General features: G+C 48.2%; 1 protein-coding gene across 3 annotated transcripts in view; it reads left to right on the plus strand.

The window, feature by feature from the left end:
• The window catches only part of ERI3 (ERI1 exoribonuclease family member 3), a 97,029-nt gene that overhangs the window by 25,308 nt on the left and 47,878 nt on the right, over positions 1 to 23,843 (plus strand). For all 3 annotated transcript variants that reach the window (XM_052666147.1, XM_052666148.1, XM_052666150.1), the window contains exons 5-6: positions 821 to 912; positions 18,123 to 18,195. In XM_052666147.1, coding sequence (XP_052522107.1) covers positions 821 to 912; positions 18,123 to 18,195 — 165 coding nt within the window. The remainder of the gene's footprint in view (positions 1 to 820; positions 913 to 18,122; positions 18,196 to 23,843) is intronic.

The raw sequence follows: 23,843 nt of genomic DNA on the forward strand, positions 1-23,843 counted from the left end.
GTGAAGTGGATCCAGAACATATGTTCTTGTGGGAAGTTCACTGGGAATATGGGCTCACTTGAAACCCAAGCTGAATGAATTGTAAGGAACAAGGAGAGACCAAACCTGGGAGTGGAAGGTGGGATGGCTGCCTTTGGCTGTGACTGCTGCAGTGTTCAGCTGTACCCAGTTCTTTGTCTCTCTCTCTCTCTCCCATATCCTGTGTGTGGAGTGGAGTGTGTGAGCAGTGCTGTGAGTGAGGGACACCATCCCAGGATGCTTGTGTTATCCTGGATATTCAAACAGGTAGTAAGAAGCTCCTGCTCAGATTTGTTTGGCTGCCTCATTCCCTTCAGCTTACAGCCTGGTGCCTGGAGGGCCATTGTGGAGGGCTCCTGCTTTGGCTTCTCTTACTCTCGCCCAGATCACAGTGGAGTGCTTCAAGAAATAAGCGCATTCTTCTTGGCTGAAGGGGGACAGGTTGAGGTCCCTACAAGCCCATTTGGTGCAGGGAGAGGAGAAGTGCAGGAATGCCAGGTAAAAGCGCAGCTGTATTGTCCCGTTAAGGCTGCACAACTTCCATCCTTCTGTGAGCAGAGCAGCTGTGGTGCCAGATAAGATCATCTCCGCTCTGGTTGCCTGATGTCTCCTATCAGAAATCTTCAAAGGTCCAAACGTGCTGTTGTTCAGATGGCAAGCAAAAAGAGAAGAGAGAGAGGGAGAGAGGTGGATAAGATCACAATTTTCTTCTCACTTGATTGCAAGCGGCTTATCTGAGTTTAACTGTTCTGGCTCGGCCTGTCTCTGCAAAACTCATCCCCTTTTCTTGCCTTCCTTTCAGAGGGTCGACGAATGGATGGCAAAGGAAGGACTCTTAGATCCCAGCGTCAAGTCGATTTTTGTGACCTGTGGAGACTGGGATTTGAAAGTGATGTGAGTATGGAAAGGGAGGGAGGTTTTTCTGGGCTTTATTGCTCCATGCTTGCCTGTAATGTGGATATCTTTGTCCTTACAAGCCTCCGACTGTCCCCAGTCTTTATTTTTCAGGGAAATCGTTGTTCGCCGTGCATAATTGGGAGTGGAGGGTTGTTTAAGAAGACAGGTAGGTGCTAGGCATAGAGCCAGATCACTGCCCAGGATAATCTCTATAGCAAATGAATCCTTTCATAACCCTGAGAAGGGTTTAAACTGGGGCTTTGTGATATTTCCTGTTTTTAGCCAACATGTTTTCCAAAGGGATGATCATCCCTAAGCATACAAATGAAATTCCATTTCTGAACACTCAAATCAAGCAGTAGTCTTTACCTGACTTTGGCATGCAGATCCTTTGTCCCTGTCATCTTGGCACGTTAACTGGATGTGAATTAAAGTAGTCTTTGGGAAAAGAATACAAGCCAAGTCTGACATGCTTCACTGGTCTTTTGTATCGCTGAGGTCGTGTTCCTGAGTGGGGTGACTGGCATCTAGAGAGTTCCAGGTGGGGACCTGCGTTGAGGTCTACAAGTGCTGGTGTATGTGCATGTTTTCCCATGTAAACAGCTAGACCAGCAACCCAGGAAAGTGATTTTGAAGAAGTGAATGAAATTAATCTAACCTGTAAGATATTTTCAAAGTATTATCATACTGTGCTGAATTCACCTGGATTGCTGTAAACTTGCCTCAGCTTTTCATTTCCTCAGAGTGCTGGGTTAAGGCTCCTGTTGTTATCACATCAGTAAAGCCTGGACTTGACACATACAAAGCTAAGCTGACATCCACAACTCGTTAGTAGTGTTACTTGGTGCTCACTGTGACGTTGGTTTCCACAAGCTGGAAGCCTAAATAAACTGCGCACAGCCAGGGAGCAATCAGCACCGGTTCCTTCCCTGCAGAGTGGTCTTTGTAGAGTGGCAGCTCCTTGCTTCCACATGGTATGATTAGTGAGGCATGAGATACGGGGATCGAAGCAGCAGCACAAGCGCTAGTAGAGATGAGGAATTTGCCATGCTCTTTTGAGTCAGAAGTTGCTGGGACTCTGCTGGGGTCATGACCAGAACTTGAACATGAGTATATTGCCAATTCTCTGTCACTGGTTTAATGTGTTTTTCTTTGTAAATTGTGCTTAAGCGTTTGTTAGAGTCCAACACAAAGACAGCTGCAGGGATGTGCTAAACATCTATTTCCAATCTCTTTTCTTGGCACTTTCCTTCTCTGTTGCTGTTTTGAGAGTCCAGTTTACTGCTTTTGGTGATGGTTGTGAGGAACAAACTGTGGTTTGCTATGTCTCAAAGCCCATCTTTCCATCCCCTTCACACCAGGCTAACAAGGTTTCCAGATAATGGCATCATAACTCAGTGTCTGTATGAAATAGACAACCTTCTGCATTTACTATTTCATCAGAGGCCGATAGTGGGGAAATATCGTGACGATGAGCCCTGTTTCTGGTGAGCCATGGGGACTGTGGGGTGAGCTGAGCCAGCAGGACACGCAGCTCTGGAGCCCAGATACTTGATTCACCATTTGCAGCAGTCTTTTGCATGGACTGTGCCTCACTAGTCAGCTGGAAAAGAACACTCCACTCCTGGCCATGAGGCTGCAGTGAGTGGTTCATTTCTCCCTCTTCCTTTTAAAAAAATGTTTTAAACCATTAACTTCAGAATTCAATCCTGAAGCGTCTCCAGGGCAGAGCAGAAAGTACATTTCATGTTTCCAACCACAGATACGGGGAGCCCGGCTGCAGCCGTTCAGCAAGTAGAGCATCGCACTGCTCCGCCACCGATTGGGTGCAGCAGCGTGCAGCGTCACATCTGATTAGCTCCATGCCAGTGAATGAGGCTTGAGTGAGGACTCCCTGCCAGCTCTGACTTGTCTCATTTCCCATTACTTTTATCCGTCACCACAAATGCCGAGTCTCCCTCCTAAACTAATTAAGTTTGCGTGTGTGTAGACACATTGCCAAATAGGGTTTAGCAAAGCAGAACTGAGCATCTCTTTTTAAAGAGGGAAGGCGCAGAGCTGAAACGAGGCTGCTTAGACAGGGAGATGCATTCTCAGAGAGCTGGAACATCTAGGAAATATTCCAGGGAATTACCTTGTGCTTCCCTAAAAGACTTGCAGTGGTGCTGATGCCCTGTTCTACCAAGTGGAGTCCACGCGCTTGGCGCTGAAGGTACTGGGACAGAGAGGGGAGGTGGTGCTGCTTGTCCAAGTTTGGAGGAACATGTTCCTGGAAGCATTGCATGGTGAAACTCCCACTGGATTCTAGATGAGTTCTGGAGCAAGCTGTGTTCCTCTTACCAGTTTCTTGTGCGGTTTGTAATTCCTTGTCCTTAGCTTGGCTGATGGTAGAAAACTGTGCAGCTTTGTTCCTGGCTTCTCCAGCAATGACTTGGGCATTGCTTGGCTTCAGTCCACATGTGCTGTTCTGCACGTGCTGGGGAATGATGTCTTCTGGACAGGCCTGTCTGCTTGTGGGTGCTTCCAGCAGATGCCAGGGCACCGGGAAGCACACAGATGAGCAAATTGAATTTGGGGTGTTGGCTGGGTCACAGAGGAGGACCTACCAGCCTGTCACCATCCAGTGGTGGATGTGAGGACAAGGTGGGTAAATAACCTGTCAAAGCCAGGAGTTGCAGCATGCATAGTACTCGGCTGAGAGAAAAGTGCAAGAGGAACAGCCAAGGTGCAGAGCTCTTACGAGGGTGTCTAGCAGCATTCAAGATAGACGCTCAGCTGCTAAAGGACCCATGAAGCCTCTGCTTGTCTTAGGAGTCTTCAGAGAATGAGGTGCTTTGTGGCTGCGCACTTGACTTTTCTCGAACATCTGAACTTTCCTGGTAGATCACAGAGCTCTTTCTGCTTGGCTTCCCTCTGAGCACCAGTCACAAGGAGCCAGGAAACGGACATGCACCTGGGAAGGGCTCGTGGAGCACCAGTTGAGGTCCTCTGCCCTGCTACTCATAGCCTTGGAGCAAAACACAAAGGAAAGTCACTGCTGGAAGATTTGGCTGCTGCTGCTAGAGAGAGGGCTCCGAAACAGAGTGCTGCTGGCTGCCGGCTTTCAGCTCTGAGCCAGGCTGGAGTCGGGGAGACAGCAGCTCTCCTGCCGCCCCTCCCTTTCCCTCTTGTTAAGATGCAATTTCTTTAATGAGGAAAACCTCTTGAGTAGGAACATCACCTTTCTGAAGGCATGTCCTGACAAGGCAGTTCAAGCCGACAGAGTCGCATCTCAGCTTCAGCAAATATCAGTCACTCATTACAGAGACTTCTCCCCTCCACCCCCCAGCAGCACCCCTCATTCCCAGACAAGGGAATGAATCACACTCCTGCTCTTGAATACATCATGACAGTCGTGGGTCTAATGAGAGAAGGCCATTCATTCTGGGTGGAAAGTTCCCTGTGCCGACACAGAAATGTTATTAATTAAAGAGAGCTACCTGAAGCAAAAGATGAAAGGAGCACCAGACCTGCCAAGCTAAAATATGAGTTGGGATACAGCCTCGTTAGGCACACGGTCCTCGGGCACAGCGGGAGGATTCCTTCAGCCTGTTGCAAGGAGCTCTCCTCCGAGTTGAAAAGCTCCAGGGCCGGATTCAGACCCAGCTTTAGTGCCAGAGCCTCATCCTGCGCGCAGGTGGAGCTGCTGCTGGTGGTTAAACAAATCACATTGATGTGGCATTGAGTGGTGAAGGTAACATACCCCTAAAGGGCCGAGGGAGCCGCTGTCTGCAGGAGATGATTTTAGTGGAAAAAGAGGGTACTCGGAGTCTGCCGAGGTTGAGCCCTTGTGTTGTAAGCTCTTTAGTGTGGTTTCTCTTTTCTGAAATGTCAGATTGCCTCCCTCTGTGTGTGGAACCATTTTGCCCGCTCTGTAAGCACAATGTGAATTAATCTTGGCAACCAAAGGAACGTTTTCACTGTGTGTTCCTGCTACAGAGCTGAGACGCAGCGCAGGTAGGTGATAGGCCTGTGGTCACACGTGCATCGTACATACAGGCAGAGGCAGGGAAAGGAGCTGAAGCCACATCTGGTGAACCTCAGAGCTGCACCTTAATGTCAGGAGCACATTAAACCTTCCAGGTTTGGATCATTCTGCAAATGCAGCAGAAGAGTAAAAACATGCGTAGGCTTGGCTCTGTGTACCTGCAGTATGAAGATGTTTGTACTGCATTTACTGTGGCTGATTACAGTGCGCTAATTTATTTCTTTACAGGAAGCTACTGCTCAGTTGTATTTTATTTTCTTAAACAAGTGTTAAAATGCTAGTACTCTCTAATGCGGTGATATAACATTGTGAAGTATCTTGAAATGTTTATAGCCCTTGGTGCTCTTCCTAGGTTGCACATTAGTAAATTCTGAGCTATTAATTATACCACTGCTTAATTCAGTGTTACTCTTTTAGCCCTTCCTGTGCAAGTGGCACTGACTGGGAGGACACTTGCCTTCTGATACCAGCTCAGAGCGTGTCAGTAGGTAGGTCTTTCTGTCCTTCTGTCCTTATGGCTTGGCTTGGGATCAGCATTAGGTCATGAAGAAGATGAAGAATCAATGGTGTTGGTGTCCTTTATGCACACTCTTCTTTATCACAGTAACAGAAGAGGGTCAGCGGTCTCTGCATGGGGCAGAAGTTGCAGGCAGCCCCTGAGTGCCTGGGGCTGTGTGGGTAGCTGTGGGGAGAGGCAGGAGAAGGCATAGGGTGAGCTGGTTAGGTGATGGCATTGCAGAAGCTAGGTTTAGAGAGTGGCTTTGAGGGAAGAGCTGGTAACAGAAATGTAGTAATCTGCCTTTAAAAATAAGACAGTAATTCCAACTAAAATCTTTGGATTAGCTTTTTTGTTACCTTAATGCAGATTGTTTTGCTGACCAAGCCTGTGGTATATCCTTTCACGTGGTTACATTGGCTCAAGAAGAGGATGGTGAACTGCAGTGCAGGGATGGGACTGAATATCCAGGGTCAGGAACCTTTTGAGTCAGCTCTGCTGATGGAGTTGTTCATGTAATTACATCCTAAAGTGCACTGCCGGAGCTGAGCAAGGGAGCCTTATGAGCATGCTCTCCTCTAGCACTTACAGGGAGCAGCACAGACCCCATTCACTTCTGTGACCCTGCAGGCCAGCTTTTTGTTTTTAAAGGAAATGATATCAGTGACGCAAAATAAATCTTGGATTTTTAAGGTTTTCCCCTTAAAAATAAGAGTGTACAATGCTTATTTAAAATCAGTTTTGCACCCTTGATTTTTGTTATCCCTCTGCATCGGTTCCCCACCTGTCTCCTGTTCCTGCCTTTGTTTGAAATGTGTTGATTGCATGAGGCTTCTTACAAGCAGCACTGAGATGTGTGACTGTGAGAATGCCTTTGTGTTAAGTTTTGGACATGAAATCTCTGTGTAGGGGTTGCCATACAGTGGACTATCACTTTTGGGTCTGCTGCTTGCCTGGTGCGTCATAGCAGAGATGTTTGTCATAGTCAGGGCTGTAGTTGCCAAAGATTTATTGAGCTGTGATGCCTGATGCACACTGGGGAGCATGGATGCTGCTGCTTGGGAATCAGCGTCAAAGAAGTTGGTGGAGAAACTTGAAATAAATTTATGGTGTAGGGGAAAATGAGACAGGCGTTGCATGAAATACTTCATTTCCAGCAATGAACCCTTGAGGTGGGGTAACAAATGGAGAGGTGGATTTTCCATACTTGGATAAAGTAATGCAAGCTGTATTTGAACAGCTACGCTGGACTGAATGCAAGCCATTGGTCCCAGTATCATCTTATCATACAATAGGGAAAAATAATTCCTTCTGCAATAGAAATCTCTAAGGTGAATTCTGTGTCCAGCGTTATAATGAATTTAGGCAAAACAGTTCAAAACCAATGGATTCATACTGAATATTTGGTAAAAAGCACCCCTGGCCTTCTTTGCATATATAAGAGGCCTCTGATAGCAACTCAACTTCATGGTTACCCCATGCCCTGAGGGGTCAGAAAGCTGGCTGACTTGAGGACGGTTAAGGAGAAACCACTGGAGGACTCTATCATCTGAGTTCAGGTGTGTGCAGCATGAGAGTAGTTTCATCAGTTGTGACTTTTCCTTATTGCTTCAAAAAGCTTAATTTTTCTAGCACTAGACAGCTGTAGTGTTTCATGCTGGGGCTGAAATATCAGCTGTCTCCCTTTGGATCTCAGCTCCTCTGAGCTCCCAGCAAAAGCAAGGCGGTTGTGTGTTGTCATCACTGCTGCCTTCCCAGTGGCTTTGCTGGGAGTAGTGTGATCATGGCTGCTCAGGTTGGAGAGCCCTGCTTGAAAAATACTGCTAGCCTAGGAGCAGCCTCTTTGTTATAGTTGAGCTTGGCATAACTCGGTGGCTTTCTTGAAAGCATTTTAATTGTTTGCATGCTTGTTTCCTGTTGGGAGCCATTTTCCTGGATGGGTTCAGTCCCTTTCCTCCTGGAGCTCCTGGCTGGCACAGACCTACTGGGCCATCTTGAGGTCATCCCTGGTATTTTCCCTCCAGCGTATTCTCATGTGCATTGTCCAGCCACTCTCGGTAGCCTGAGGAGTGGATGTCTGGGTGAGTGTGGGACACCAGAGCTGCAGATAACTTTTTGAGCTAAGTCCATTCCATGTTGGAGCTCCCTTTTCCTGTGTGTTTGTCACCCTGAAGAGCGCGTCTTGTGAAGACTTGGGGGAAGAGGAGTGAGGATGCAGTGTGACGTGCCAGCGGTGCTGTGTGGGAGGCTCATGCTGCCCAACCTGTTGTCCTGCCTGGGACCCTTCAGCTTTCTTTGCCTCCTTTGAGGGCTTCCTCCTTCCATCTGCCCAGCACTTGCATTCCAAGTGACTCTTCATCTCCTTCTGTAGGTGCCTTTGGTCATCTCTACTGTCCCTGCTCAGTTCTTACATCACGTTGGGTTGTTGTCAGTGCCAGTGTCAGCCAGGGCTGGGCTCAGCTCCATCCTTAGCACAGAGCCACGTGCTGTGGAGCCAGGCAAGGTGGAAGGCTGCAGCCCCTCTTCTCCAGCTCACCATAGTCCCCAAGCTGAGGAGAACAGTTACATTTTATGGGCCATTTAGCTTCCCAATGGTGATCCTAATTCTTCACAGCATGCGTGTGCCGTTTCTGATTATTAAAAGGACCCCTGAAAAGGAGCTGCCCTCTGAGTCAGTGCTCTTCTGTGCAGTTAATTGTGGGAGGGTTTTGCTTAGAAAGTGAGGCTTAATATTTCCATAGCCCAGGTTCTGCCGACACAGGGAATGACCTCGGTGTGCTGTCAAGGAAGAATGCTTGTCTCATGCAATTCAGGCCTGGGATTGCGCTGTATGAAGCCCACTTGCTTTCTGCGTAGAGACACAGGGTGCTTTAAGGGCTGGCTGGCCAGGTGTCTGAGCCTTTCATCCTTTCATCTCTCTGTCTTTATGTTGTGTGACACTTCGGGTGCCGAAATAGCTTCCATTCCTCGGGGGCCCGAGCAGGCTCTGCAGTTACGGGAAAGGAGTGATTACATCTGAGTGACACGTTAGCCGAAGGATGGATGGCTGCGGTCGCATGGCAGGTGGGAGATGGATGGGCGGAGGGTGGGTTGAGGGGAGGTTCTTGTCAAATCCCTGTGGTGTCTGCAAGAAAACAGAGCTGGCAAGCCATCAGGTTGTGAGCTTCAGGTGTGAGGAAGCTGCCAAGATCCCTGGCACTGGGAAATGCCAAGTGGAGTGTTCCTGACACATGGAGCGCAGCAGTGTGACAGAATGAATGAGGCTGGTGTGGAGGGGTTAGCGCATGCAAAGCCGGTCGGCAGAGGTAAGATTTGCCAGCAGGGTAATTCAGCCCAATGGCAAGACTGTATGAAAGAATTCAGAGCTTGTAAGAAGAAAGCTGAAATTTGTCAGTTGCTGAAGTTTTCTGCATTTGCTGTAGGAAATTGGTGACTTAAGCAGGTTTAAGCGCCAGGGTCTTGCACCAGTTATATAGATAATGTGAAATTAGGAGGAGGCTCAGTAATTAATTCCTCTTTCTGTGACCTGGATGGGAAATGATTCTCACTTGCCACTTTTCCTCAGAAGTTCCTTCAGAAGCTGGTAGGGACTCTGGTTATGAAACCCAGGAAGCAAAGAGGATCCCTGGGTGCCTGACACTTCCTTTTCTCTGCTGTTTTTTTCTCGCAGGCAGCCTCGGGCTGCCTGTCTCTTTGTTAAGAGAGTGACAGCAATGTGACACCGTGAAAATAATTACTAACAAATCACGGTGGTGACTGCAAACAGCTCGCTGCTTTCAGAGGCATGTCAGGGAGCATTAGAGCAGGGCCATGGGAGCTGCGGAGCAGCTAGGGGCTCTGTCTCTGCTCTAGGCTGAGGGGAGCTTTGGAGACCTTTGGCGCCCGCCACCCCCACGTCATTCCCTTCTCGTTGGCTTTTTCTTTCTTTCTTTCCTTCCCTGCCTTTGCCATCAATAATTAAGCCCATTAATTGCACAGTGAGCTCAGGAAAGCTGAGAATGATGAGTCTGAGCTTCTGCCTGCCCTGCATTCAGCAGCCAACCACAGAGCAGCAGAAGCATTTCTGGAGGAGTGTTGGGGACCGAAGTATATCCAGGCTGTGCTCCCCATCTTGCAGCTCTTGTGACTGCCCTGGGCAGGGATGTGTGTTGTGCCCTTAGGAATTTGTGTGCTGCTAATGTACATTTGGAGAATTGCTCCTGTCCTTGTCCTCAGCAGTTGCTGATTTCAGTGGTTCAGTGATCCTGAAAGCAGGTTTGCACTTATGCAGAGCATCATAGCAGGTATGCAGCTGATGGCCATCTCCAGTAAAAGAACACACATAGGATGGAGAGGACCTTCCAGGATGCTGTAGGGATGGTGCCAGTCTGGACTGGAGCTGTAGGTGAATGTGATCTTCAGAGGGCAAACAGTGGGCAGGTCATGGTTAGAGAAGGTGGTTGGTGCCAAACAGAGCAGGTAGGGGAATCTGCAGAGATGTCAGCAGCTGTGGCTGCCCTGCAGTAAGAATCATAGAATATCTCAAGTTGGTAGGGGTCCATAAGGATCACAGAATCATAGAATGGCTTGGAAGAGGTCTCAAAGATCACATAGTTGGAACCTCCCTGCCATGGGCTGGTTGTTCCCTACCAGCTCAGGCTGCCCAGGGCCCCATCCAAACTGGCCTTGAACACCTCCAGGGATGGGGCATCTACAGCTTTTCTGGGCAGCCTCTGACCCAGGCAAGGAGCTGGAGAATGGGGGTGAGACTGCAGCCACAGGCTCCTTCTCTGCCGAGCAGCCCTCTTCCCCATTCCCCTGGTTACTCAAGTGATTTCCCTGACTGTCACATCTGTAAATAATGTTGCTGGCACATCTAGTGAGATGCGGAGTGGTGATGGAGGGGGGAGGGCTGATGCTGGCTTGTAACAGCCCCTCTCCCTGATTCATACAATATTTATGCAGGGGTTGGGAGTTGGCGGCACTGACCTCTGGGTCGGGCTGTTAAACAGCTCCCGCAGCCCCTGCATCCTAATTGCTGCACTTGTCCTTTGCTCTGGAGGATTCACTGCTCCTTCTCTCTGCTGAAGCAAATACTAATGGCAGCTCGTGCTTGGAGGTGGGGAGCAGGCTCTCTCCCTGAAGGAGAAACCCAAAGTGTATTCCCCTTGTGTAGAGCTAATCTGTAACAGCAGAGAAACCTGTGCTCAGCCCCTGTTTCTCAGGGTGCTGGGCGTCCTGTGCTCACAGCCTGTGCTGAAAGGACACGGAGCTGTCATGCATGTAATGCTCAGCTATATATCAGCAGAGGGGATGGAGTTGCCCCCATCCCACTGCCTCCTTTCCCTTAGTGGGAGAGAAAGAGGAGGTAATCACAGAAGTCATTTGGGTGTCTGTGGATCCGGTGACCCATGTGGCCACCCACGTCCTTATTCTGCCTTCCCGAGCTGGCAGCTCTCCTTCGTGACTGGAAAAATGCTGTTCAGACTGGAGACTAATGGCCTTTAAGTGACATGATTGTATTATGTTAAGCGTCTATAGGCTTTACCATTAGGCACTAAACAGTTTATGACTCATAGCAGAGAAGCCCTGGTCCTGAAGAGTGTACGAGCTAAATGGTGAGGACAGGCAAGGGATGGGAGAGACAAGGCTTTCTCCTGTCTGTCGGGAAGGGAGCTGGAACAGGATGCATGCTCTGCCCTTGAGCAGCACCTCGCTCTGCGTTTCGCATGCTCCAGTTTTATGGGGAGCTACTCCAGTGGGAAACTGTGCAGTTGGGGAGAAGCACCTTTAATTTCAGTTCAGTTTTTTGTGCCTGTTTGGGTTTTGAGGGGGCTTGGACACAATGCATTGTGGATGTACTCATCGCATCATGTGCCCTGCCTTAATCAAGGAGTAGACATGATGCTCTGCAGCAGGAGTCTGAGTGCAGCCTCTTCAACCAGCTCGTATGCAGAGGACCAGGCGATTACGAGACAAGGCTCTGTATGAAACACTCCCTAACAGGCTATATAGATAGAAGAAGGATACGCTCTGTGTTTCTAATTGGCCTCCACTGCAGCATGAATCACAGAATCATTTAAATAGAGATCTCTATTCCAGCCTGCTGCTCTAAGAAGGGCTGACTTCAAGCTCAGACAGCTCACTTGGGGTCTTTTCTGAGCGTGTTTGCAGTGAGGAGGTTCCCCACCTCTCTGTCCCAGTGCTTTATTTCCTGTACAGTGAAGATGGGAAACTCACCACCTGCAGCTTGTGGTCATGGCTGGTGACTTCTATCAAGAACATGCCTGTGCCAGAGGTGTGCAGTATGCTAAGACTGTACACTGCTCTTGATAAGGTACTCTGTGATGCTATAAGCGGCCAATCTGTTGCAGCAAGCCTGCATGTAAAAATCTGTTTTAAAGTTTTTTATATAGTGTCAGATTCTCACGGCTGAGGAGGTGACCCTCAGCCTTGGACACTTTCCAATTTCTCTTTCATTGGGAGCAACTTGGTGCCCTTCTGTTGTCAAAGGCAACTCCCCCCAGCCCTCCTCCCTGCTGGAACGCAGCATTTGCCCTGACCCTGAGTGCTGCTTTGCTGATATGGAGAACTTGGAGGTTCTGCCTGCTGCACCCCTAACCTCAGTTGAACTGTAAAACCAGCAAGTCCTGCTTTCCTGCATGGTAATTAGGTGGTTATTTAAAATCAAAAGGCTGCATTTGTAGCTTACTTTCATGGCTACTTATTCCCACTGGCTGCCTACTAACAGCAGTAGAGTTACTCCAGATTTACTCCCACATGTATAGCAGGAGAATCAGGCCCAGTAAATAGAGCTATGAATCTTTTTAAGAGAAGCTGTTAAGCAGTAGCACATAGATTTATTGTAGCATCATGTGTGTGCAATTGTTGATGAACATCTTCTGTTGGAGGCTGAATACCTACTGTGTTACAGCCTTGCTTTTAATGTTGAGATAGCATCTCTGCCAGCATCGAGCTGACGCACAGACAGAAACCCATAAAAGGGCCAGATTTCACATGGTGCTAAATGCCTTCATGTTTCATTAAGGTTGATGGCAGTGGAAGGCACGCCGTACTTTGCAGGGCGAGCAAGTGATGGTGAGCCTTTGGGGCTTCCTAGGTGGAAATGTAAGTGGGACAGAGGGAAAGCAGTGCTGGCCAGAAAGAGACAGGAAGCTCTGAGAGTGCCAGGTATTAGCCTCGCTGCTTAGCCTGGGTTTTTTGGCCTCATTACCCTAATCCAATTAAAGATTGATGGAAAAAGCTAACATGCTCTCCAGTGAAGGGGTTTGTGTGCAGCCTGCTTCCCTCACTGGGTACTTAGAATGGCTTCTGTTATCTTTGTGCATCAGCACACCTCCCCAGGCCCTGCGGAACCTCCGCACGCCTCGGTGTATGCTCTTCTCCTGCATTGTGGCTCTCTTATTACTAATGGAGCATGGATGCATTTTAGCTGCTGGTCAGCCCTCATTAATATCCAGAGATGACAGGTTGACATTTGTAAAGAAGACTTGCATTGACCTTCATGTTGTGCATCGGTGCGGTTGCCATGTGGTGCCCTGTGCTGGATGCTGCTGCTGCCTCAGGAATGCATTTGTGCTAGCAGAGGGGCAGACTGCTCTGGTCAGCCTTTGCTGCTGCCAGTAGTACAGGCAGAGTGCCTGGGTGCCTCTGCACCCCTCTGCCCGACCCTGGGACTGTTCTCCGTAACTCCAACCCCAGCAAGTGGCATTGGGTGATGATGGGGTTGCAGTTGTGGCTCCTCTGGAGGTTGTTTCTGATTCCCTACAGTGGATGTGTGCCCCTTGGGTTCTGGGACTTTTTTCTGGCTCCCATCTGGGAGTGCAGCAGGAGGAGCCGTGCCAGCCCAAGTACTTGCATGCTGTCAGCTGCCTGTCCCCCCCTGCCCCCAAACCACTCATCCCAGTATGAGGGCTGCAGCCAGCTCAGCTCTGACATTTATTAACAGAGGGGCTTTGAAACAAGGCAGGCTGCTCCTGCAAAGGCTCCTCACTGCAACTCCGTCTTCTCTCGCCAGCCCATCTGAAGCAATGGCTGCTGGTGTTGAAATTCATTAGTGCTCACTGACAGGCGATGGAGGCTGGCTCTGTCTGTTCCCACTTCCCTGCTCTCATGTCCCAGCGTCACGCACGCTGATATTTAAAGCTGATGTGCAGCTCGTAGGCTTGTTGCGCTGTGACAAGTTTGGGGGTGGCTGAGAGAACTGAGAGGATGGAAGGAAGGCAGAGAGAGATGGGGGGGGGGAGAAGAGAAGGCACCTGTCTCAGGGTTTCTGCAAGAGCCTAGGGCTTCTCAAACCCTCTCAAAAGGTATTGTCTTGGCACAGCTGCAGCTTGTGAAGTGCAAGATGGAGGCAGAGGGATGGAGGCACAGAGAAGGCAGTCACCTGGCAGGGGCTAATCCAGCCCTTGACCAAGCCTTGTTCTTGGCAGCTGTCCTACTCCCTTGGGTGACACCTTGCTTCTGCTCTGTGCTGCCACATCTCAGCATCTCCACTGAAGCTTCCCATGCTCCTTCAGCAGAGGACTTCCAGAGCAGAAGCATGCTTGCCCTCTCCTTGGCAGCTCGGTGCAGCGAGGTTGGCAATTAAAATGTTCTGCATCTCTTCCAACTTGAGGTCTCCGGTGCGTGATTTTTTTTTTTATTTTTTTTGAAAGCTACAACCAGGTCTATAAATATCAAGATTTAATGTCCCTTTATCTTTCCCAAAGAGGGACTTATTCTTTAAACTGCCTCAATATCAATACACCCAGTGTGTAGAAAGTGGCCCAATTTCTTTGTCTCCTGACATCTTGAACCCAGAAGCAGATGGACGTTAACCAGCTCTGATGAGTTGGGAGAATCAAGCATTAATTTTTTATACACGAGGACCACCTGAGTGACGGAAATCAATTATGGCCAACCCTCCCTTCCATATTAATGTGGTGGCTCTGAGCAGAGGCGGAGGAACCTGTTGAAATGAGAAACCCCTATTTCTTAGTTTGACCCCCTAGATAATTAGGGTTAAATTGATATGCTATCGCACCGGTGACACATTTTATCTGCCTCTGTTTGTACAAGAGGATACAATAGTGGAGGAAGGACCAATTTGTGCCCTGCTCTAGCTAACCAGACCGAGATAAAAGGTGTCACTCGTACGATAACGTTCTTGCCTCACGCTCCTTTATTGTTGCTCAATTTGCCTTTTTTTTTCTTTTTTTTAAATCCCATTCTCTCTTACTTTCAATACCCTTGGTCATATTTTAACTCCATGCCATCGCATAATGATGCCCTGCTAAATGTGTGTGGAGATAGGCAACTCTGGCTGACAGCCTTCCCCGATAACCGAATTCCAGCCCATCCATCACTAGGCTGCTCTCCTTAACTTAAGGGAAGTGATAACTAAAGCAAGGCCGTTTATCACCGCTGAGCTGTGCGCTTCTCACTGGTTTCACTGGGAGGAATGCAGTCAGGTGACCTCACTTTCCGTTTACATCCCGTTCTTCTCCAGCCCCTGTTTCCCTCACAGCATGAAGAGGACCAGGGCTGGGTGGAAAACAGAGCCTGGGATGAGGGGGCTCTCTGAAAATGGAAGTGCAGGCTGAAGCAGAGCTGCACTGGAGGCTGGAGGATCCCGCAGCCATTTTCAGGCTTCTCACTGGCAAGTGCCTGAAGCACAGTCGTTGGCTGGTGAGATTGTTTGTGGAGAGGAAGCAGCGAGACTTCATTCAGAAGCTGGAAGCATGGTGGGATCTTTGTTGTTCACTTGATGTCAAGGGAAGCAGAGGAGTCTCCATCCCTGGAGGTATTTCAGAGATACATGCATGTGACACTGAGGAACACGGTTTAATGATGGGACTTGGCAAGTTGGGTTGACGTTTGCACCTGATGGCCTTGAAAGTCTTCTCCTGCCTTGATGACTCTGTGATTCTGTACCCTGAGCTATTTGCTTGAGCACAGCCGCTCTACTCATCAAGATTGAATTTTACCAGATGAGGAGCCATATTGAGCATAAAGTCTGTTTGCCAAATGATAGAATAATTTGAGTTGGAAGGGACCTTTAAAGGCTGTCTAAGTCTAACTCCTCCACAATTGAACAGGGTCACCTACAGCTGCATAGGTTGCTCAGAGCCTGGTAGTGATTCTAATAAATGGAGATGCTTTCTTAAAGGCCTTGGCAGTTTTATTCCCCAGGAGAGTCACAGGTTTGCCATGCCTGTTCCAACCTGCAGAAGGTGATGGAGAAACTGCTGCCTGTTCCCTAGGTTGAGGGAGCACGGATCCACTGTAGGTGACAACCTTGAAGCTAGGAGTGCTTTCCTGGATCCTACTTTCGGTGCAATGAGAGCCCCCAGATCCCCACGTCTATGCCGAGACCTCTGCAGCCCTGGACTACACCAGAACACAGGGCTGTACTTCAGTAAGGGCAAGGTGCTCAGGGGCTGTCTCCCTGACAGCCTGGGGCCACCCGACCTGAATCTTCCAGCTCAGGAAGCGGAGGCTGACAGCCTGCCCAGGTTATGGTATGAATATGGAGCTGCCAGTGCTTTAAAAACTTGGTAAAGTCTCTCTGGTGCTAATGTGAAATGAGGGGAGCAGAAGCACAGAGGGGGAGGGGGAATGTCCTTAGGTCACACAGTTCCACAGCCAGTTTCTGGGGTTGTTACTTGTTTGCAAAAATGGGTCATTTATTTAGTTGACATATTTATTTGGAACATTTATTTTCTTCAATTAAAGTCCCACTGTCCAGCGCCCTGGGCTTACTGCCATCAGTCTCAGGGTGGGAGAAGAACCAAGCTGTCCTGTTTCCTATCCTTTTTGATCCCACGGGTATGGAAATGCTTTCATGTCATTCATTGAACTGGGTGGTTAGCTGTCACTTCGTGTAGCTAACAAGAACAGTTCTGTTCTGGCTTGTCCTAAGCCCTGTCTAAACGTTAGGTGAGATGAGAATTATTCCTTTAGCTGGAGCCAGGTTGAAGGCTGTATTAATGAAGATTTCTTGGGCTGAAAGGGGAAACCATTTAGTAACACATTTCTTACTAACAGCTCTTGTGGTCCTCTCCAGCTAAAGTGAGCAGTCCCAGAGGTTGAGCTGATTCCCTTGTTAGATCCATCACTTATTTGAGATAGTTCCTTTTTCTTGTGATGTTTTTTCATTTGGCCCTCACAGAAAGCAGCTTTCCTAGGATGCTGGTTGGGCTTGGTTATGTCTGTTCAGCTCTGGGGCGTCATGGACACGGGTAATGGCACAGAGCAGGCTGACTTTTATGTGGTGGCCATGCAGTTGTGATGGTACTGGCATTAGATGAGCTGTGCCAAGAGATGAGAGCACGCTGTCAGGTTGTGCTGCTTACCTTGCAGATCGCCTCGGTTCTGCTGCTGTAAGCTCATTCTTTTGACAGAAGAGATTCTTATGGACCTCTTTATTTAAATGTTTCTGTATAGCTTAAATTGCCACTCCTAAATGAGGCTATGTAAAGACATACGTCTTTACAGGACCAGGTGCTTGGTTTTAGCACAGTCTTTCCCTTCCTCATCCTAAGCAAGCTCACAAAGGCAGCTCACTGCTGGGGCTGGGCATGGCAGCTGCATTGGTCACGTTTTTCTGGGAGATTCCTTTGAATATATTTGCCAGTTTTTGTCCTTTTCTTCCCTTTAGGAATTAGGTAGCAGTGCTCCTTTGGTTACTGTGATACACAGAATCTCATGTTACCCACAGATGTGCTGTCTGCATCCCCCCTTGGTTTCTTCATAGTTCAGCTGCTCTAGATCTGAAGGGATGCTGCCCTGGAAATCAGAGGGCTTGGAGATAGGCTGAGCTCTTAGCTACCGTACAGGGGCTGATGGTGCACTCAGCTCAGAATTTGTTCCTGAATTTCAGTCCTGAATCTCAAGTCCAATCTGGGTTCTCTGTATTTTGCCCTGGGCAGATGTGTGCTGAGATGCTGGAGCAGCTGATGCTGGCACTTGCGGCTCTTCCCTCCTCCCCTGCAGTCCCCACATGTTTAAGGAAGTTGTAAGATTTCCCCACCCCCTCTGTTTGCAAAAGCCAATTCCTGGGGTTGTGGCTTTTAACATGCACAAATGAGTCTAATTTAGTCATTTATTTAGTTGACATATTTATTTGGGATGTTCCTTTGCTTCAGTTAAAGATCCTGTGACCAGTGCCCCAGGCATGCTCAGCAGTACGTGAATGAACAAGATTCATCAATTACTCCTGATTGGATCAAACTGGCTGGAGAGGACTCCTATAACTCATCTCTAGCACAGCTGGAGCCCCGGTTTTGCTTCTCAGCCTTCCCCATCCATGGGCAAAGCAGGGTTCTCTGCCTGGCTGGCATTGTGCAGAAGGAGCCACTTTCCAAATCCAGGGCTTTTGGTGTCCCTCTGTTCCCACACAGTGAGCCCTGTTGGCAGAGGTTAAAGACTCATGCTTGCAGATCTGGCCAATGCTGCTCAAACCTGCAGTGGGACAGTGTGCAGCTCTTTGCATCTTCAGCCTGGCTGTGGCTGGGTGTGTGTCAGGCTTCAGCCAAGCTGTGCTCTCGTGAGGTTTGTTTGCTGCTGTCCTTTCTGATGTGCAGCCTGCTCCTGCAGGCTGGAGGGGCTCTTCCATCTCAGAGTGAAATGTGCTTAATAAAACAGAGTTTGTGTTGTCAGGACAGTAATTGAATCAAACCTGCTCTCTCTTCTCTCTTACAGGTTACCAGGACAATGCCAGTACTTAGGGCTGCCGGTTGCTGATTACTTCAAACAGTGGATTAATCTGAAAAAGGTACTTTTGTGCAAGCTGCCATGGTCTCTGTCTTCCCCCCCCCCTTTTTTTCCTTCTTTCCTCTTAAGGAGGTGTCTAATAACTACTGCTGTTTTGCATTGAAATGAGTTATTTTCTCAGAAGCTGGTCTCAGCGAGTCCTCTGACTCCTATTGTATCTCCTCTAATAGAGTCTTACTGTACTTGATGGGATATGTTCTGCAGCTGGGGAGAAACCCATTGTGGCAGCACAGTGCAGTGTCTCCGTGTAATAGTGGGATGCTGCAAGGCCTCTCACCAGCAAGGGTTTTGTTGATCCCAGTTCTGCTCACTCTGTTTTGTCTGCAGCCATATAAGGATCCAAGGACCTTGCTTTCCTTCTGATAAAATTCTGGTTGATAAGTGGGCAAATATGCTGGTATAAAAATGAGCATTTCCCTTTGTGCTGTGCTGTCTCAGCAGCATGTCCACCTAAGAGACCAGCGATCAAGTTGCAGAGCAAAATCCCTTGCACTTTGCTGTGAGGTGCTTCATCTCTGACTGGCAAGGAGCAGCCTGCCATGCACCAGCATGGAAAAACATGGTGAAGCCCCAAGTGGCAAATGGGAGTGGAAAGAAAAAACGAATGTGATACCCAGCTGTAGCAGGGCTGGGGAGGCTGGGATCTGTGCAAAGAGTATCTGGGGTGGTCCTTCTGATTAAACCTTGGAGTGAGTAGGGTTCCCTTCCCCCATCCAATTTCATGTTTTATTTGGGTTTCTGTGCCTTTTCCTTATAATTAGGGGTCTTAGTAAGTGGAATTTGCCTGTAAACAGCTTGTTGTAGACATGGGCTTTTCTTTTGTTCTTTTTATTTATTTGTTGTTTTAAATGGAAGCATGAGTGACAGGCTGAGCGGCCACAGAAGGACAATTTGCATGATCTGTTCCATCAAATGGGGTAGAACATGAGCTGAACAAGGGATGCTGGCAGCACGTTCCTGGCTGAACTTGTCAAGGGGTCTTGTATTTCCTTGCTGTCAGAGCAAATCTTTTGGCTGATTGCTGGTCCTTGGTAAATGAAATCTGAAAGCACGTTGGGGCATTCTGCAGTTCAGTGACCATTAATGATCGCCATTTGAAGTTCACTAAACTTCCGGTGAATGGATAGCAGCTACATAACCAGCAGGTTGATGGCTTCAGAATAATAATAATAAAAAAAATAATCCTGTGTCCCATGATGTTTGCTCAGCAGTAGGTTGATCCATCTGTGCTCCTCCTCTGGGTCTATGGATGGATGGCTTACGGCTCTTTTCCATAGCTCAAGGCTCTAGGATTTAGCATAGCAGAGGCTGTGATGTGTTGTAACGCAGACCAGACAAGCAGCAGTTCTTCAAGACAAGTGTTCATGCACTGAGCTACAGCATAAATTCTGATAGTGAGCTGAAGGCTGGTGAGCACTGGTGAAGCACCAAGCACAGGGCTGAGGGACAGAGGGAAACATGGGAATGCTCCCCTGCCCAGCTGGCTGCAGGGGTTGCAGACTAAGAGCGTAGGATGGGACACACGGGCTGGGGCTTGTGTCTGCTTGTCCTTGTGCAGGTGTGTTTGTTTTTATCAGAGAGCATTTCCAGCCTGAATAAATAATCCTGTGCGAGCAGCAGAACCCAGCAGTCTCAGTTTCTTGTGTCTGAGCTCCCAGCATGAGACAAATAAGGATGGACGGGTGACTCGCCCCCCTGCTCCTCCCTTGGAGCTCAGGCGGCCCCTTTTCTCCTCCCTCTGGCAAGTTCCTGACTTAGAAACACCTCCTAGTGCCTCTGACCTGATCCATGAAGTGAAGATGTTGGGGGTGGTGTGAAACTGCTAATTTCTAGGTCATGGATAATGTGGAGACTTGGATCTTTCAGATGTTGAGAAAACGGTTCATCTGAGTGTAAATGGCATGCGTGACTGAAAGCAGCTTCCTGCAGAACGGTCCCACCTGCATCCTGTTGGCTTTTACTTGGGTCTCTGCTTGTGACCACTGATAATGAGAGAATCCCACTGAGTTTGGGAGCTGCAAATCAGAATCCAGGGACATGTGCTGGGCAGGTGCGTGCATGAGGCAGACATAGTTTGTTTCTGTGTGTAGTGATGCAGCATCGAAACATATTGCATGTTCCTCTGCTCATGCACATGGAGCACACTTGTATTGCACCAGGAAACCTTCTGGGACTGGTCTGGCCTTACCAGTATTGCTGAGCTCCATCCTGCCTGCTGCTGTGATGTCTTGGATCTGAGCTAAAGCCTCCTGTGAAAGACAAAGGGAGAAAAGCTGCTCATGCACTTGACCGAGTTTGCAGAAGTTTTACCTTGCCCTGTGCCTCCCCCAGCCTGGTAGCACATCCCTGCTGCCAAGCCTGATCGGTGTTTGCTGACATTTTTAATGTCACTGAGCGATCGTGTGTCTCTAGTGAGCTGTCAGGGTAGAGCTGACTCGGGGCAGAGAGTTGATCATGTTCTTCCCTTCGATGAGCTGAGCACGGAGGGAGAGCTGCAGGAAGCAGAGCCAATCTGTGAATGCCGCAGCATTTTAGCTGTCCCCTTAAACCATCTCACGTGAGAGCCACCATCCTGCCTGCATGTGTCCCTTGTGCACCTGTCACCTGGCTGCTACACCACTGGCACCCTCAGGTAACAGGGATGGGTTGGTGAATGCCTGCTGCACCAGGATCAGCTCCCATCTGTGCTGCGCTGGCTCTTTTGGGAGCTGGTGTGGCTCACTGTGCCAGCTTCTGCTGCAGCTGCTGCTGTCGGTGCAACATGCAGATGTGGGTCAGGTCAGCCTGCTCTGGTTCCCAGCCATTACCTGCAGACTGGGACTGGTGGCTGTCCCTGACCCTGTGCCTGTTACCCACTGCGTTTGCTGCATCTGCTGCCATTTGTTTCTTTTTCTGAATCTGCTGACGCTTTCAGTTTCTAGAGCATCCTGCAGCAATGAGTTGTGCTATTTAATTATGCATTAATTGTACTCTGCTTATTCACAGTAGTGTGAAGATGCATGTCCTTTAATTTCTTTTAAACCTTATCATTTTTGTGAACTTCAGCCTTCTCTTCTGTGAAAGAGCAAAGAAGTGGTGCCAGTTTCTCTCCTACTGTTGACACGAGGCCCCTGCCTGAGTCTGCCTTCATGGTCTCTTTTGCAGCGCAGCACAACTGTTGGTGGGGAGCTGGCACAGAGCCACAGGCTGTTCCCTGACTCCAGAATTGGGTTGTGGGAGCTATTTTTAACACTGTGTTGTCATCTTCCATTTCTTCTTTGGAGGTTACGTAGTTATAAGAAAACTAAGGAATATTTTATGGAACGTGTAAAGATTTTATTCCTTATTTTTGAAATACTTACTTGGAGAAAAAAAAAAGAAGGCAATCTTCATACTCACTGCAGAGCCAAGGGTGTCCCTTTCTCATCCAGGCCCGTTTGACCATCTTTTGTCTCTGTTCACAGAGGTCCACATGTCTTTAGGTACACAAATGGTGGTTACTTCAGAAAGTCCATGCTGGGATAAGTACAGGGCTGGTGTTTTCCAGGCCCAGCTTTTAGTGATCTGTAGGTTTCTGTAGCTTGGAAGCAAACAGCTAATACGTATGGACAAATATTTTGTCATCTACTGGCTTTGTGAAATACAGCAGAGGAAGGATGTAATAGGATGTTTTTGTTAATATTTGGCAACTGGAAGTAAACACATTCTAAACAAACAAAAAGCTGTTAGCAAGTCTTTGTCTCTTCTCTGAATTAACAATTCCTTGTGCCTTTGGGATGGAAGGAGTTCTTAGGCACTTGGTATTAGTGCCATGAGTGCTTTGGATGAAGAACATTAAAATGGATGCAGTTGAGAAATAGGCTGTTTTTTGACACATGTCTGAAAGTTACTTCCAAAAGTTAACCTCTTGAGGGCTAAGTGTGTGCGTGTGTGATGGCTATCAATTGCCTGTTGATTGAGTTACTAGCTATAGGGAATATAAAATGCCTAGGAAGGTCAGAAATGACAGAGAAGGACTTCTCAGGCAGTGTTTCACAACTGAAGCATTAGGCATGTAGTCAGGCACCTGGTGCTTGAGACCCTGTCCTGCCTGCCTTCATGGGAGCTGTGCTCTCTTAGCCCCCTATCCCTCGCTCTGGAGCTCCTGGCCTCAGTAAATAGGTCTCTCAGAAGGCAGCAATGTTAGATGTTGTGAAGGGAAGCAAAAGTAGAAACACAGCTCCAGTGGTAAGGGAAGTAAGGATGTGGAAATTGGGAAAGAAAAGTGTCTGTGCAATGGCATTGGTTCATAGCTGGAAGGGAATGGAAAGATTGCTTCTAACAGCAAAATGCATTGCTCCGTATTTACTGAAAGGCAGAGGATGTCGTATCAGTGAGCAAGATGCTGTTACGATACCATAACTGGTTGCTTTAGGTTGGCATTTTGCATAGCTGGTTTACAAGAGCTTTCAGAGAGCTGGCTGAGAACCTCTCAACTGTTCTTGTTGCTTTTAATAAGTCTTTGAACATGGGGGAAGTTCTAGAGGACTCGAAGAAAGCTAATGTTGTACCAGTAATTTAGAAGGGCAAATGGGATGACCGATGAAGTAATTATAGCCCTATCAGCTTGACATTAATTCTGGGCAAAGTAATGAAAAGCCAGATATCATAGATGATTAATAAAGAATGAAAAGAGGGTAATATAATGCCAATCAATGTGGATTTATGGAAACTAGATCTTTTTCAAACTAACTTGATATTTTTTTTATGAGACTGCATGTTTGGTTGATAAAGGTAACCATGTCAATGTAATATACTTCTGGAAGGCATTTGACTTGGTACCTTATGACATTTTGATGAAGAAACAAGAGTGATACAAAATCAACATGGCACACATGACATTGATTAAGAACGAGCGAACTGACAGCTCCTAGCATTTAATTGTAAATGGGTAATCATCATGGAGTTCTTGTTTTCCTAGTGGGGCCCCATAGGGATCTATTTCTCAGGCCTCTTGTATTTAGCACTTCTATCAATGCCTTGGAAGAAAACTTAAAAATCGTTTTCTCTGAAGTGTGTAGGTACTGCATCCAGAAGATTGATGCCATTGGGTTTAAAAGCAGGGCATGCTGAGTAGGAGCAGCGGGGCTTGATCACCTCCTTGTTTGGGACAGCTTGGACCACACTGAGAGACTCACAGAGATGATGGAGAAGTAGGGATTCTGGCAATGGGAAGACTTGATGAGAACTGCAGCATCCACGAGAACACTTTCTGTACATCAAAGGCCCTGGAAGCTGCCTAGGATACCAGAGAGAAGGGTGTATGAGTGTCTTGGCTGTAGACCCTGGGCAATACATGGGGAGCCTGAAGGTGGTGAGAAGCTCCATCAGCCTGGCAGAACAACAACTTAAGCAGCTCCAATGCCTGGAATCCAAGCGAGAGATAGTTCAGGTGCAGATTTTAGAGAAGCAATAATTAACTGTTGGAACAACTTACTGCAGGCTGAGGTTCTCGAGCTCAGAAGGATTAACGTGGGGCAGGCTCAGTGCCTGAGCAGAAGTTGGGCGCTTTCTCCTGCTTGGTGAGTGTTGGCTGCATCCATCTCAGTGTAGCTCTTGCGTGGCGTGAGGCTGCCCTTGGTGGATCCAGGGCGTCTGGGCTGCCTCTGGGAGGACGATGGGGGCTGAGGT

Source organism: Tympanuchus pallidicinctus, unplaced genomic scaffold (assembly GCF_026119805.1).
Source record: "Tympanuchus pallidicinctus isolate F22 unplaced genomic scaffold, pur_lepc_1.0 scaffold7, whole genome shotgun sequence".
Classification (NCBI taxonomy): Eukaryota; Metazoa; Chordata; class Aves; order Galliformes; family Phasianidae; genus Tympanuchus; species Tympanuchus pallidicinctus.